Below are 16,983 nucleotides of genomic sequence, written 5' to 3'. Positions count from 1 at the left end.
CCAGCCTGGTCTATAGGCTCCAAAGCCACAGAAAAACCCTGTCTTTAAAAACTGAAAAAGTACATTGTAAAGCTCCAGACATACCTTCTTCCTTGGATAGCAAAGTCCAGAACTGCTTAAGAACATCGAATTAAGACTACACCCCACCTACTGCCCCCCTGCTCTCCATACTTCTGTTCCACAGCTAAAATGTTTACCCTCCAATAAGTTGGTCAATGAAGGAACTTTCCCAGCCTAGTGGACATCTGGCAACCACCTAGAATATGGGGGTCAGCTTGCATTCTCCTACATCCAGATACATGCCATGAATTCCCAAGAGAGCAGACTCTGAAGCTTGCAGAAGAGCAGTGAATAGATCTCTCTGCTTACAGAAGTGTTTTCTACAGCACTGGTGGTGAGATGGCTAAGAAAAAACTATCATCCAAGAGACCTGAATGGAGATTCCGCTGTGAGCCTGCATCCTGCCCCCCTCCCCGTCAGATGGACAGAGTTCAGAAGAATGAACTAATCATGCTGCTGATCTGTCAGCTGGTATATTCAAAGTCAAGTCTGTTAGCATCTAAATCTGGCTTGAGAGATATGAAGTGGCAAGGCTGTTTGGAGAAGTATAATGTTTATAACCTAAAACCTAATGTGGTAAGTACTGTCTCTAAGAGCACAGCCCCTAAATGTCAGGCCTGGAGTACACGTCAGTAACCACAATGCCAGTGGAGGTCAGAAGATAACTTTAGAGTCAGTTCTTTCATTCCACTGTAGGACCTGAGGCATCAACTCAAGTCATCAGACTCATGGCAAACACTTTTACTCCCCGAGCCATCTTGCCAGCCCAATAATGCACTGTGATAAAATAATCTGAATAGGGTGGTAGTGGTTCACGCCTTTAATCTCAGCACTTGGGAGGCAGAGGCAGGTGGATCTCTGTGAGTTCAAGCCCAACCTGGTCTACAGAGTGAGTTCCAGAACAGCCAGAAACCCTGTCTCAAAAAACCAAAATCAAAAAAAGAAAAAAAGGGGAAAAAGAATCTGAGAATAGGGATTGGCTATGGCATAGTCAGAACATGGAGAGCGTGGTTGATATACCCAGTGGGAATGATTAATGACTTTTCCTTTGCCAGGAAGTATCAATTGCCGACGGTTTCTTGGTTAGGGTGGGACCCAAATCCACTTCCCCTTCCCAGTGGAGACCCTACCTGGCTTGAGCCTGTGCATGTCTGAGAGTGCCGCCACAGTCTCTGTCCATTCCTAAGTGCGTCCGTCCTGTTATATCTGGAAGAACCTTTGAGGGGGCTCTGAAGAGAACAGCCACAGAGGACTGAGTGCCCCAGAGGCCCTTGCTGTCCAGCTGTGGGTCTCTTTGTTCATTCCTATCTACTAAGAAGCAGCAGCTGCTCTGGGGAGGGCTCATCAAGACACTCATCTGTATCCCAGCCTGGTATGAGCTTTCAACATTTTCAGTTTTACCAGGCTCTCATGCCTGAAGCCACACCTGGTCTCAAATATGGACCCCTCATGTGTCAGTTTCCGGAGTGCTGCCAAGATTAAAGGTATATGCCACCAGGCCCATGTTGTCTTGGTTTTAAACCAGTCTTTCTGTGTAGTCCATGCTGGCCTCAATTTTTCAGTAACCTCCCTGCCGTTGTCTGCCAAGTCCTAGAACTATAGTTGTGTATCACCATATAATTCTGTGAGGGATATTTTTAACGGGAAAAATAACTTTTTTTCTAATCACAATTTTCTTGTTTACCATTTGTCAGGGGTGGTAATGTTCAGCAAGTAAACACCGTGCTTTCTTCAGCTCATTTTTTTAAAATTAATATTAGATGTTAGACCACCTTAGACCTGCATATTTAATTTGCATGGTTTCTATGGAAAACTGTTAAAACAATAAAATTAATCTATTAGAAAGTTATATTTGAAATAATATATCACCCAAGAAATTCCAATAAAGATAACTTCAACTTCAAAACAGGCTTTGTGAGACAATAAACAACTGTAATCTAAGGCTCTGGGCACTCACAACCTGAGGCTTATGAGACAAATGAAGTTGCATGCATCCAAGGCAGTTCTAAGATCCAACATAAAAAATGTAAACTTACAGCATTATGAGATGGAGGGAGATGATGGTATGCTTGAATTTGATTTTTAAGATAATTCAAAATGAACATGCCTGAAAACAACTCTCCTTTCCCCTGAGCTATAAATGTTTTAGAAAGAGTTACTTTGCTACTGTTTTCCTCTGTCTCATCAGGTATTCTATATAATGCTGATGTCTGCTCATTTTTAAGATAACAATTATCTCTGAGAATCCTGTAGTTTTTTATTTATTTTACCTCTCTTTGTCTTCATAAATTCTTTAAGCAACAAATAAATTACTTAATCCATTAAAATACTGGCATTTTATCAGAAACCAGAATAATCACATCAAATAAACAAATCTGTGAGTAGAATGTCAGTAATGAAGCTAATCACCCAGGAACAAATAAGCAGGGCATGCTTACTCCCCATCTGATCCCTGCCTAACCAGACACAACACTTTCTGACCCACAGACAAGGTGAAAAACAAAGGGCATTCATTAATTTGCTTTTTTCTGGCTTCTAAGAGAAAGAGCCATATAGTTTAAGGATAAGTGACAGATCCCCGTGTAATTATGATAATAAGGGGCAGCTTCAGTTCAACTGCACCAAATTAGCTCAAAGAACTAGAAATGAACACAAGTCCACTGACCTTTGGTGATGCTAAAGAAAGAAAAGAAGCTTTACAACAAGCAAGGAGGGAGAAATAGTCATGCTAACATCTTTGATATTCAGTAACTCATAAGATTTTTGTGTTGACTAAATATGGATATAGCAAACTGGAGAACTCACTGTATGCGAGTGAGATGAAGTGCGATGATGACAAGGAAGATGTAGCTCACATAAAATAAATGGTTATCTCAGCAGCCTAGGAAGACATGACATCTCACATGCTACGAAGCTAGAGCTCTCTGTTAACTGGAAAAGGGTGTGTTTCCCCTCATCCAAGTTAACGCCGTAAGACAAGAAAAGGAAATAGTTACACACATTGGCAAGAAATAAAACTACATAGAAAGCAGAGAAGAAAACCAACATAAAACAACAGTAGAACATTAGAACAGAGATGCTCTGAACAATTCCTAGTCCACCAACAAGAATTTGAAATTAAATATGAAACACTGCTAATCCCCACAAAGACAAAAATCTATCACATTACAAGATTTAAATGAAGAAAACAATAAAACTCTGATAAATGAAATAAGAAAATTAAATAGTCCTTGTATATATTCAGTAAAACTCAGTAAAAATAGATTACTTCTTCTCAATTTGATCTAGAGGTTAAAACACATACATTAATACAACAGTCTCCAAACAGACCCATGGAGACAAAAAACTCCGGCCTTTGACTAAAGGGCAAAAGCGGTGCAGTGGAACGGTCTGCTGGACGGCGGAACTGAAGCAAGTGGACATGGACATGCACATGCCAACAGAGAATGCAAACAATGACCTTAGCCAGCCCATGACATTTAACTCACAACAGGTCGTAGATCTAACTGTAAAATGCAAAGCAGAAAACAACAACAACAGTGAGTTTGGATATTGCTCCAAGTAAAAGCTCTGAAAAGGAGTGTTTAGAGAATGAGAGGTTAAGCAAAAGACACTTGATAAAGGACTTTTAACAAGACCGGAAAAGCTTAATTCCAAGTGAACAACAGTGCTGGTGCACGCCTGTACCTGGGAGGTGGAGGCGGAGGGTCAGCTACACAGGACTTCACATGCTCCACATGAAACCCTATCAGACTCAAACAACCCAAAAAGATGAGCAAGGAGTCTGAACAAGCACTTTACTAGAGAAAATACACATGGGGCAGATGAGCATATAAAAGCCATGCTCAGCACCATGCCATCTAGGAATATGAACTAAAACCATTAAGACACTACTATCCATTAGAACAGCTACCATTCTCACAAGAGCAAAAGCTGGAGAGGGTATGACAATGTAGAGCTCTCATTTATTGCTAAGTGCAAACTAGCACATTTATTCTTACCCCACAGTTCAACAATCAAAACCTTACATCTGCCTTACTAAGTGAAATAAATACATCAAGCCCTCACAACACCAGGAAAGAACTCCAACACAATCCACAGACTTTGGACAGCAATGACGTGCCAACACTGACTTGCTGCCAACTGTGACACACGGTACAGAAAGAGCTGGAGGTGCAGCTAGGAGTGGTACATGGAACTATTGTACTTACCATTAATTTTTTTCTAAACTAGATCTCTTTCATTTATTCATACAAATAGTCATTCATGCCCAACTTTGGTGGCACACGCCTTTAATCCCAGCACTTGGGAGGCAGAGACAGGTAGATCTCAGTGAGTTTGAGGGCAGCCTGGTCTATAAAACAAGTTCCAAGACAGCCAGGACTGCTACAGAGAAACCATGTCTTGAGGGGGGGAAAAAAAAAACGACCAAACCAAAAAACCAAAAAAAACAAAAACAAAACAAACAAAAAAAAAACTAAGCAAACAACCATTTATTCATCCATTCATTCATTCATTTATTTATATACATTCACAGTCACTAACATCTAGTGACACAATTCTCACACTCTGGGTTTTTTTACCCCTTTCAGACACATGTAAGATTTTGTTCCAAGTCTCCTGACTTACTAGTTGTGCTGTGTGATGGGCTCTATACTCATCTTCACTCTGAAAACGCTGCTGGAACTTTTCATTGTGTTTTGCAATACAAATTTCCTAGAAAAATAAAAAAAACATAAAATGTGTTTTAATTAAAAGTGAGACTTAGATGGAGCCAAAGTTTATCTACTCATTTTATTCAGAAGCACAGAGTAATGAGGACTAGCTCCTCCCTCCTTTACCATAAACCACTAAAACCCATCATACATGTCCAGAGATTCAGAATTGGCCACTAAGATCTGTCTACCCTAACCATGGTACCTCTGTCCACTCTCTTAACACTCCAACCTCACTAGAGAAGACTAAGGATACTGACATCACCAATCATTTCAATGCACTGCAGGGGAGCCTGTAGCCATGTCCTTTAGTGAGTCATCCTCAGAACAGGTAGAATACAACCAACACTGGCTGTTAGGACATATGTCAGAGGTCAACCCTCAGAGAAACACAAATGTTTAATGTAAGAAGCTGAGAAGAGGTAATGGCTATTAAGATTTAAAACCGGAAGCAATGATGATAAATCATCACGATTCCACTGCAAACAAGGGCTGCATACCTTTTTGTTTCTGAGGTAGGCTTTCTTGGCTGAGACCCGCCCCCTTCTTGCTTCCAGCTGTCGAGCCTTCTGCTGCAGTTTCTGGAGCTCCTCCCTCTGCGCATGCACAGACGCCACCATCTCTTCCTTCTCCAGCATGGCTTCCATGCTTTCATAAGTGTCGTAGTACACCACTTCATCTCTCTTTTCTGTCACAGAGTTGTGGTTAGGAACAAGCTTCTTTATTAAACAGTGATTAAAAGAAGAGGAAATAGACCTCAGGCTAAATGTACAAAATTTCTAAATGTCTGGTACACAGTAAGTGTTCAATAAATAAAGACCTAACTCTTCTCTCTACACACTCCACCCATGCAAAACTGCAAAACTTCTGATTTCAGGTGAAGCATCCTTTAACAAAGTAGGAATGTTACAAAAAATACTCAAAAGCAACATGGCAGCCTGAACTGCGGAATTCACAAAAATCAGTCCAGTTCAAGAACCACGTTTTTAAGTTTTAGGAAAACACAGTTGGGATCCATGTACACTTTCTCCAGGTCCTCTACCTTTTGTGGACGTCTGTGGTTAAATGCATACCATACCTGATATAAGTCTTTTGATGCTCTCCAGTTGTGCAGTCAATAGTAATTCTTCACACTTCAAGATTTCAAACTGTACTTCATACAGCTGAAGCTGCAGATCATAGTAGTCAGCCTCTAGCTGATCCAACTGAGCTATAGCTTCTGTACCGCCCTGTAAACTTTGCATCTGCAGTGAAAATGATAACACTGCTATTAACTGGTGCAGACAAAGGAAAAAAGTCAACTGGATGTTAATACAAATCCAATATGGTAAGTCCCAAAAGCAACTTCTTCAAGAAAACAATTAGTACCAGGCAGTGGTAGCACATGCCTTTAATCCCAGGCTTAAGAATGAGTTTCAGGACAACCAGAGCTACACAGAGAAACAAACCCTGATGAAAGAAAAACACACTTCTGAGTTGGGTGTGGCACTGGTAGTGCACAAGACCACTTATGGCAGGAGTCTGAGGCTAGTCTAGACAAGGACAGCTGCTTGAGCTGCTCTAGACTGTTGTTAGCATGTCAACTCAAGGCCAGCCCACTAAAGAGTTTGTTCAAGGTCAGTCTGGACAACTTGCGAAGACACTTATCTCAAAGTAGAAAAGTAAACGCAGCCAGGATGTCTCAGCTCTCAAAGTCTGCACCTCTACAATATCACTATGTAGGTTCACTTCCACTATCATAAGGAGGTTGGGGAGGCAGCTATCCTTTTAAAAAATAAACACAGAACCGAGAAAAAAAGAGAAAAGTCACCTTCTAAACACGGGAAAAAAAACAAAAACAAAAATTCCAAACCAGTAGTAAGTCATAAACAGTGGAAAAAAAGTTTTAATGTAACTTGCCACAAAGCAAACTTTTAATGTTTAAATCCATAGGTCATTCATATTTAGGGTAACAATGTATTATTATCCTGACACAAATCCCAATGGCCTCTCTTCTCAGTTCAAAAGCAGATGCTAAGTTATAGATACATACAATAAACATACAAAACATCAAGTAGGAAAGCCAATGACTCTACACATCTGGGGCCCCCTTTTGTTTCTCTGCTGCAGCAAAGCTTCCTGGATCAGCAGGCTGGAGAGTAAGGTGAGTGTATGTGAAGCAGGTCAGTCTGAGAGAATCACTTTAGATGTGAAACGTCCTTGCAGTCTATGGATGATCGCCACTGTTATCTTTGGTAACAAAGTGTGTTATCTTTAACAGAAATGAAATTGGGACCCTAGATTGTTGAGTTTAAGGGAAACCTGAAATTTCTGGGGATAAGTTCTGAAGTGGCAGATGTCTTGTATGAGGTCTGTGTGGCTGGCCCTGAGAGAGGGGCTTTCCCCTTCGTCATATTTGAAGTAATCAACGACAGAGAAAGTAGGATTCAGAAAGTGCTTCCCAACACTACTACTTCCAGTGATGTACCTTTCTCAGGAGTTGCCCATGTCAGCCTGTAAGCACTCTTCTAAGAGCATTTCTTCCAAAGTATCTATGGCTGTTGTGGCTCCTTTGAGGTTGTCTTTCATTGACCCACAAGGACCCTTGCATGGACATCAATGTGCCCTGGAGATCCTGGTAGCACAGGATAAGTGACCCCAGGTTTCAAGTGACTTTGCAAAAGCAACTACCAAAGGCAAGAGTGGAAGAACAGAAAGGAATTTTTAAAGTCTCACTCACATGAGGCTGACACCACTTGGGTCTCCAGTGTATAAGGGAGATTATCTGACGATTGCTCTAGAAAAGCCTATGGCAGAAAGACAGGGGATTCATATCACTGTTGAATGATCCCTTTTGCCTCAAGTTAATGGACACATGAGAGCACAAAAAGATGTCTTAAACAAGATTTTAGATTGTGCTAGCTGAGGAACACCTGAAGAACTGTTCAACATCCTTGGCCACCAGGGAAATGCAAATCAAAATGACTCTGAGATTCCATCTTACACCTGTCAAAATGGCTAAGGTCAAAAACACAATTGACAGTTTATGCTGGAGAGGATATGCAGTAAGGGGAACACTCCTCCACTGCTGGTGGGAGTGCAAACTTGTACAGCCATATGGTGGTTTCTCAGAAAAATGGAAATCAATCTACCAAAAGACCCAGCTGTAATACTCTTGGGCATATACCCAAAGGATTCTCAATCATACCACAAGAACACTTGCTCAACTATGCTCATAGCAGCATTATTAGTAATACCCAGAATGTAGAAACAACCTAGATGCCAACACAGCTGAAGAATGGATAAGGAAAATGTGGTCCATTTACACAATGGTTTAATTCCAGTCTCAGAGGTCTGACACTTTCTTCTGAATTGCACCAAAACTTAGTATGCTCATGACAAACATGCAGGCTAAATACTTGTATGCATAAAAATAAATAAATGGGAAAAACTAAAAAAACAAAAAACTTAGAAAAAAAAACTACCCTTTCTTAGGTAGCTGCTGTTGAATAGCAAAAAAATTTAGAAAATTAGATAGCAAAAAACTAAAGTAAGCCAGACATGGTGGCAGGCAGATAAGTTCAAAAAAAAAATTAAAGTAATATAAACCTTGTTACCCTAAATATGAACGATCTGTGGTATAAACATTAAAAGTTTGCTTTGTGGTAAGATATGTTAAAACTTTTCACTATTTCATGATTTACCACTGGTTCAGGTTTTTAGGTTGTTGTTTGTTTTCCTGATGTTCAGGAGGTGCCCTTTCTCCTTCTTCCTTGGTTCTATGTATATGTTCTGAAAGTATAGATGCTTTTAAAAAGGCTCAGTGGTGAGTACTTGCCTCGAATATATGAAACTCTGGGTTTTATCTCGAGGACTAAAGAAAGGACCCCAGTCTCCCATCTACTTGGGATTGGAGCTTTCTGACAAGACCCATACGAATGCCACAGCACCTTTCAATAACATCCTTTGGTGGTCACTGAAAAGGTGGGTAAATAGCTTAAGCACAGGAATTATATCTTCCTTCTTTTTGTAGTCCCTTTCGCAGTACTTACACAAAATTAGAACAGTGTTAGTTAACACTGTGTTTTCCTTCTATGCCAGGCATTCTGCTAAATGTTTCACATATACCAACTCATGGATCATGATACCCGGGGACTAGACATTACTATTTTACATAAAAGTAGGAAATAAGCTTGCAGAACTAAGACCCACAGTTTTTCTGTTCAGCATGGCAGCGACTAGCTGCAAGTGTTTTTTTGTTTTGTTTTGTTTTTCAAGTAAAAATGTGATTCTTTCATTGCAGGATGGACAATAAATTAAGATCTTAAATAGGCACATACAATAATGCTCAATATTCCATGTATTAAAGTAAAACTGAAATAGGGAAATATAAGCTTAATTATAATTTGCCTACATGCTCTTAGCCAAAAAAACAATGAGTTGGCCCCAAAACTGACATACAATATTTAGCCCAACATGCTAGCAGTTTCCTGCTTGCCATTCACAGAACAGCTCGGGGACTCGAAAGCAGCAGAGGTGGTTTAAATTCTCTCTGAAGAAGGAGAAAATGCTGAGAAGCAGGTTATATACAAAGGCAGATCCTTCTGGGAGCTCTCTGATTCATCTTCTAACCAGCAGACAAAAGTTCACGGACCACTGAGCTATAACTGCTTTCTATTACTGACTTCATGCTGGTACCTTAACTTTAGTATCTTCTTCACTTAGTAACTATAAAGAAAATAACCTAATCACAAATTAAAGTCAAATCAAAAGAAACTGTTTCATCTTTGCCTCAGTCAACGCTCTATTGCTGTGAAAGACACCATGACCCAGCAACTCTTAGAAAACATTAGCTGGGGCTAGCTTATAGTTTTGGAGGTTTAGTCCATCACTCTGTCAGGGCAGGGAGCATGGCAGCATGTAGGCACACATGGGGAAGGAACTGGAAGCTCTACATCTGGATCCACAGGCAGCAGAAGAAAGAGCCACTGGGCCTGGCTTGGGCTTCTGACGCCTCAAAGGCCACCTGCAAGGGCACATTTCTTCCAACAAGGCCTCTCTTTCCCTGATCCTTCTCAAGTAGCAACACACCCTGATGACTAAGCATTCAAATATGAGCCTATAGGGTCATTCTTATTAAAACCACTGTAGTCTTAAATATGAATAAAATTTAAATGCCAAATAGAGGATTAGTGATAGCTACATGTTAATTTGGAAATTTTATTTCAAGTTCATCATTAATCTAGTGAAAAGTACTCCTATTTCTATTAATTCATAATTTTAATCTCATGATTTACTTTTATATCAAGAAATTTGTCTTTAAAATAAGCCAAGTAGATAAACATAATGACTTATTTATGATTAACAATAATTTTATTTTCTAACAGGTACTTTTCTACTACTTCAATGTTTTCCTCAACACAATGTTTTAGAACTGGATCATATTGTCTCTTCCTAATTTAAAAGGTAATACTGACCTTTTTTAAAAGATTATACACACACACACACACACACACACACACACACACACACACAGTGTTGTAACATGGCAGAAGAGAGCACCAAATCCCATGGATGGTTGTGAGTTACCATGTGGTTGCTGGGAACTGAACTCAGGACCTCTGGAAGAGCAGCCAGTGCTCTTAACCTCTGAGCCATCTTTCCAGCCCTGAAGTACAGACATTTTAAGAATAAAACTCAACACTCAGGAAGCCAGCCTGTTCTGTAAGGCAATTTCCAGGGCTAAAATTAAGACCTTGTCTCAACAAACAGAGAGAGAGAGAAAGAGGGAGGGAGGGAGGGAGGGAGGGAGGGAGGGAGGGAGGGAGGGAGGGAGGGAGGGAGGGAGGGAGGGAGGGAGGGAGGGAGGGAGGGAGGGAGGGGAGAGGTCGTCTCAGGTCTCCCCTTACTCTAAAGCTTGCAGTAGGCTGTGTTACCAACAGAAGTCTGCAGGGGCAAAGCATTTATTTGGGATGGGTTTAATATTTTATATGTGTTCTGTTTCTCATGAGTAATACAGACACCTTAAATTAAATTAAGGCTATTAAAACTGACACTGTACATCATCACAGCTAAATATATATAAAACACAGGACCTATATTATATATACAAGCATAAACCTGGCAAGAATGACTAACTGGCCTTTGTGAATCCTTTGAAGAATTCAGACACATAATGCAAGACTTTTAAAAGCAGACTATTACAACCCCAGATGTGGCCTATAAATGACCACACAGACTCAAACTGTAGAGAGCTCTAGGTTAGCCTCACCCATCCTGTCCTCTGCCATTGGAGACCTGTTTAAAGAAACTGCACTTTCTAAGTTAGGAGTTGGGAGTCTTTGCCTAGGCACCCTGTACTGCCAGAGCAGGTCAGTGTCAGACATACCATTACTTGGAAAAGGCAATAAACAGGCTGGGATTTGAAAAGAAATCCTGATAGCCAGTAACAAGAAGGTGCAAGCTCATTAAAGGGAAATTACAGTAGAAATGCCTCAGGTGAACATGGGATGGGACTGAAATCCTTCAGAGGTGAATACAAAATGCAAATTGTCCCAGACAAGGTCCAGCTTTGCGTTCTAAAAACACACCAAAAAAAAAAAAAGTGAGGGGGGGAAAATGTAAAAGAGGAGGAAAAAAAAATCATGATTTAATCTACTAACAAAAAGACTGCTTTCTACCGTACAGCTATGAGGTATCAGAGTTTACTTCATGTGATATTTTTCAAACTAACAGAGAAACCTTGCTACAGTGTCAGTATGCCCAGAGTGCTGGCATCCACTGGCAATCCCAGCACACAGAAACAGGGAAGGGCAAGAAGATCAAGTTCAAGGGCAGTTGGATTATATAGTGAGACCCTATATTTCAAAACAATTAATTAATAGCAATGCCATTGTGGAGCATTTCAGGATACTCAAACCATTAACAGATTCATAAATAACAGTCTTTAAGCTCTCATGTGTATGAGTATTTTTGCCTGCATGCTTATCTATGTGATGTGCAGGCAGTGCTCAAGGAAACAGAAGAGGGTGCTGGGCTGTCTGGACATGGAGCTACAGAGTGCTGTTAGCTGTTCTCTTAACCATTGATCCGTCCCTCTCTAGCCCTGAAAAAGCAACATGTTCTACATAAAACGGGGACCTGGAAAGGTGGCTCCACAGTTAAGAAAGGAGCCAATGTGGTTCCCAGCACCCACATGGTAGGCAACATTCCCTAACACCAATCCCAGGGAATCAGATGTCTTCTGACCTCCATGGGTACCAAGTGTCTATATAGTATACATATACTCATACAGGTAAACATTCATATACATAAAAATTCTCTTTCAAGACAGTTTCTCTGTGTTAACAGTGCTGGCTGTCCTGGAACTCACTACCATAGCCTGGAACTCACAGAGATCTGCCTGCCTATGCCTCCCAAGTACAGGGATTAAAGTTGTGTGTCACCACTACCCAGACATCAAGTGGAAAAAATTTCAACCTGTACTATTAAAAGTAAGCATGAGAGTAACAGCTTGACAAATACATGAGGTATGAGGGTGTTGATACAGGATCTCCTCATATAGCCCAGGCTGGCCTATATTTGTTACACATTTGAGGATGAACTGAACTCAATCTTCCTGTCTCTACCTTGAAGGTGCTAGGGTGATTAAGAGTATGCTCCACCACACCTGGCTGCATATTTAGTATTTTAAAATAAAAATAAAAATGAGTAACCAAGAGAATGAGAGAAAAGCGGTTGTGTATTGGGTAACAGGCCTGAATCCAGAAAATAAGCAGAATTCTTTTTTAAAAATTCCTTAAAAAAGAAGAGTTAGAAAAGACACTTCTTAAAAGTAAATACACATTGTTTTTCACATTCCAACAACTGTACACTACCAGCGGGGATAAAAATATGACCCAGAAATGAATGCATCATGACTCAAGTTTTATTAGTTGTTTTGTTTATTATACAGCTCTTGGTAAACACTATGGCTGGTGATGGCTAGATTATCCTATGTTGTGTGACTATCTGAGTGGCTTTATTTAACTTTTCATTATTATTTTATTGCTGGACGTCATATGATTCTATGCAAGAGTTCCACCACTGAGCTACACTCCTTAATAAAATGGGTTTAAATGTGCATGGCTTTGTAAATGTATACATATATCAATGTACACTGGTTTGAGTGTGGGTTGAGAATGCAAGAAAGGAAATGAAGAGAGGGTATTATTAGATGATGAGAAAAAAATTTCTATGGGGGGCAGTGGTTGTGCACACCTTTATTCCCAGTACTCGGGAGGCAGAGGCATGTGGATCTCTGAATTCAAGGTCACCCTGGTCTACAGAATGAGTTCTAGGACAGCTAGGGCTACACAGAGAATTGTTTTGTTTTTATGTTTTTTTCTTAGTTTTGACTCCTTTGCAGCCTTCCATTTTTTGGTAGATGCTGATTTCAACTGTCTGGGTGTTAAAGCAGCAAGAACCATGTTTGTATTCCAGAAGAAACTAACATGTGTTACACCTTTGAGGCAGTGATTATGAAAGCTGGGCTTGCTTTCCAATTTCACTGTCCATTAGAGCAGTAAGAATTGGACATGATTAGTCTGAACACACTTGTCATGATGACACACTTACAAAAAGTAATAAAAAAGAAAAACTTGGGGGAAAAGATATTTGTATTCTGAATTTGCCTCTTCCTTTCATTGTTTAAATAATTCTACCCCAAGTATTATTTAGTATAAACTGTATTGCTATATACAAAATAGATTAAAAAAAAAAAACCAAAACCCACAAATCTAAAAATGAATGAAATAACTATTTTATCTAATCCTTGAAGTATAAGTGTTTCTTCAAAATAACTAATAGAAATTCAGTCACCTTTGTCCAGCTCACTCTGCAATAAAAACATACATTTTACCATCCTTTCCAATCTATTCAAGATGAATGTGTTGCAAACTTGGAACTGTCACCAAATGCTCAGACTACAAGAACATTACATGTAGTTTTTATGTTTTCCTAATTCCATATTGCTTTCAATATAGACTTCATCCATTACTGTACAAAAGGTCCAAATTATGAGAGGAGAGAATTGTGTGTGTTCATTTTTGATTCATACCTTGGCTTCTACTACTGACACTGAAATCAAGTTTGGGAAGTCTAGTTCTCCATAGAAGGATCGCCTAAAATGCATCCTCTATACTTAGCCAGAACAACTGTTCATATATAATAAATCTTACTTTTTCCTTACAACGGAGACATGCTGCTGTTTTCTTGTCTTTTCTTTTTTTTATCAAAGTTTTTTTCATTTATTTTACATACCAGTCAGTTTCTCCTCCCTCCTGTCTTCTTGTTCCCTCCTTCCTCCCCACCTTCCATCTATACTGCCCCCACCATCCACTGCTCCTCCGTTCAGAAAGGGGCGGGCCTCCCATAGGAGGCACATCAAGTTGAGAAAGGACCAAGCCCTGCATCAAGGCTGGGCAAGGCATTCCAGCATGGGGAACAGGTTCCCAAAAGCCAGCTCAAATGCAGGGACAGGTCCTGATCCCACTGCCAGAGGCCCCACACACAGACCAAGCTACACAACTGTCACACACATGCAGAGGGCCTAGGTCAGTCCCATGCAGGCTTCCTAGCTGTTGGCGCAGTCTGTGAGCTCCCACAAGCTCAGGTCAGCTGAGACATGTTGTTTTAAGGATAAAATCTGACTCTTGGCAGAACATGCAAACACTCTTGTTTTTCCAACTTTGCTTCTTAACCTCTCCTAGCACACCAACCGTCTTGCCCACAACTCTCTAGTCTAAGCTCTCTACTTCTCCAATGGTCCACCTTGAATCTGATCAAGCTCACAGATCATTTTCACATGTAGTTTTCAAATGTCACTATATTCTATGACCAAATCTTATTCATGTTTTCAAAAGCTTTAAAAAGGCTATGTGCAGGGTCATAGCTCTTGTCTTGAAAGTCTGGAAACCTGAATTTGATCCCCAAGAACACCAAATTCCATCTCCAGAAACAACTTAATTGTTGCCCTGAATCAGAGGATAGCCTTTTGTTAAGGGCATGCTTTCCTCTCCCTTGTTGCTGTTAGTCTATATGTTTATCATAGCATCAGAAAGAAGCTAAGATATTATTCAAGTCTAAGATCCTGACCTCCAGGGCCTAACTATATAAAAATGTTGAGTGTGGTAGCACATGTTTGAAATCCCAGGGATGGAGAGGCAGAGAAAGGTGGAGCCTTTGGGTTGGCCTGCCCAGCTCAATTGATTAATTCTGGGCACTGAAAAAAATTCTTTCTCAAAAAAAACAAAGTGGTCATCAACTGAGGAATGACACCCAAGACTGACTGTCCTCATACATCTCATGCATGCACATATAAACACATGCATCACACATACACACACACACACAGACAGACATTAAAAAAATGGCAGTGTAATAAGAAAAGGTTATATAAAAATAATATCAAAAAAGATTTCTATCACCAGACAGTGATGGCACACACCTTTAATCCCAGCACTCAGGAGGGAGAGGCAGGTGGAGGATCTCTGTGAGTTTGAGGCTGGTCTACAAAGTCAGTTCCAGGACAGCCTCCAAAGCTACAGAGAAATGTGGGGGGTGAGGATGGAGGGATATTATCTATCAAAACCAAGAACCTAATATATGCAAATCCCAACTTTTCACATTTATCTATTCTTACCTCTTCCTTCAGTGCATGTTTCTTCTGTTCCAGACAAATTTCTTTAGCTCTCATCATCTGCAAAGTCTCCTTAGAAACTGCATACTGGAGTTTTTCCATGCGTTCTGCAGCTGCTGCCCATGATGCTTTGCCAAATTTCTTCTGATCTGCTCGCATCCGATCATACACAGCTGGTAATAACAATTTTGTAGAAATAGTAAGGCACAAAACTACTAGACACTAAGGAACATGAGGTCTCTCTTACATTTCACTGATGTTCACAATAAATTATTTAATATCTCTAAAATATAGTTCAATAGTATCATTCATTCTCTGTTATCTCAAGCAATGGTGCAGGTCTCTCTAAGTTTGAGGCCAACCTGGTCTACATAGTGAATTCCATAACAGCCACAGCTACATAGTGAGACACTGACTAAAACAAAACAAAACAAAGCAACGACCTTCAACATGGGATAGAGCGGGCTGAGAAGATAAGCATGTTTACTGCTCTTGCACAGAACCTAGGTTTGGTTCCCAGATTCCACACAGCAGTTCACAGCCACCTGTAATGACTAGTTACAGAGAAGCAGACGCCTTTTTCTGGCCTCCTCTGATTCCATACACACGTGGTACACATAAACACAGACTTACATACAGACATAAATAGAAAATAGGTATAAATCATTTTTTAAATGTAGCTTAAAGCTGGGCATGGTGAGTTGGAGCCAGCCTTATTTACATAGTGAGTCAGTTACAGGACAGCCAGGACTAGATGAAGAGACTCTGTCTCAAAAAACAAGAACAAAAATAATAATAAATTAATCAAGAAAAATAACATTCAAGAATTTGGGTGAACATGATCAAAATGCATATATACAGTACATATGGATTAGCTGAACTCTATGCCCTAAATAGTCAATCCTACATTCCATGGCTTATCATTGTATAGGCTGAAAATTTTGTGAGAACCACATGCAGGAGGAACTAACACCACACACTAGTTCAGTTCTCATCCAGAAGGTAAAAATGGAACCATAAGATAAGAGAGCACAGCCCTCTTCCTTCCCCGGAAAGAAGAACTTGGGTTTTTCTATTTGTTTTGTTTTCTAAGACAGGATTTTTCTGTTTAAGAGCCCTGGGTGTCCTGGAACTCATTCTATAGAACAGGCTGGCCTTGAACTCAAGAGATTCATCTGCCTCTGCCTCCCAAGTGCTGGGATTAAAGGTTTGAGCTACTACTGCCCAGAAAGGAAGAACTTCTTAGTTTGTAATAACATAGGCCTGTCTCAGATGCTAATTGTTGGTAGACAGCTAATATCTTCCAATTAAAAAAAAAGCAGGACTAAGTCATGCAGTGGTGGTACACGCCTTTAATCCCAGCACTGGGGAGGCAGAGGCGGGCAGAACTATGTGAGTTCGAGGCCAGCCTGGTTTACAGAGCAAGTGCCAAGACAAGTTCCAAAGCTACACAGAGAAATCCTGTCTCGAAAAACCAAAAACAAACAAAAAAACAAACAAAGAAAAAAGAAAACAGCAGAACTAGAGATAGCTCAGCGAATAGGAGCACCT

General features: G+C 40.2%; 1 protein-coding gene across 1 annotated transcript in view; it reads right to left on the bottom strand.

Moving 5' to 3' along the window:
• The window catches only part of Jmy (junction mediating and regulatory protein, p53 cofactor), a 60,259-nt gene that overhangs the window by 13,980 nt on the left and 29,296 nt on the right, over positions 1-16,983 (bottom strand). The window contains exons 4-7 of the mRNA XM_005065652.4: positions 15,436-15,605; positions 5,854-6,019; positions 5,276-5,463; positions 4,690-4,776 (exon numbers count right to left, since the gene is read on the bottom strand). Of these exons, the coding sequence (XP_005065709.1) occupies positions 4,690-4,776; positions 5,276-5,463; positions 5,854-6,019; positions 15,436-15,605 (611 nt within the window). The remainder of the gene's footprint in view (positions 1-4,689; positions 4,777-5,275; positions 5,464-5,853; positions 6,020-15,435; positions 15,606-16,983) is intronic.

Source organism: Mesocricetus auratus, unplaced genomic scaffold, assembly GCF_017639785.1.
Source record: "Mesocricetus auratus isolate SY011 unplaced genomic scaffold, BCM_Maur_2.0 Super-Scaffold_100020, whole genome shotgun sequence".
NCBI lineage: Eukaryota > Metazoa > Chordata > Mammalia > Rodentia > Cricetidae > Mesocricetus > Mesocricetus auratus.
This window is presented reverse-complemented; position numbering and strand designations above follow the sequence as displayed.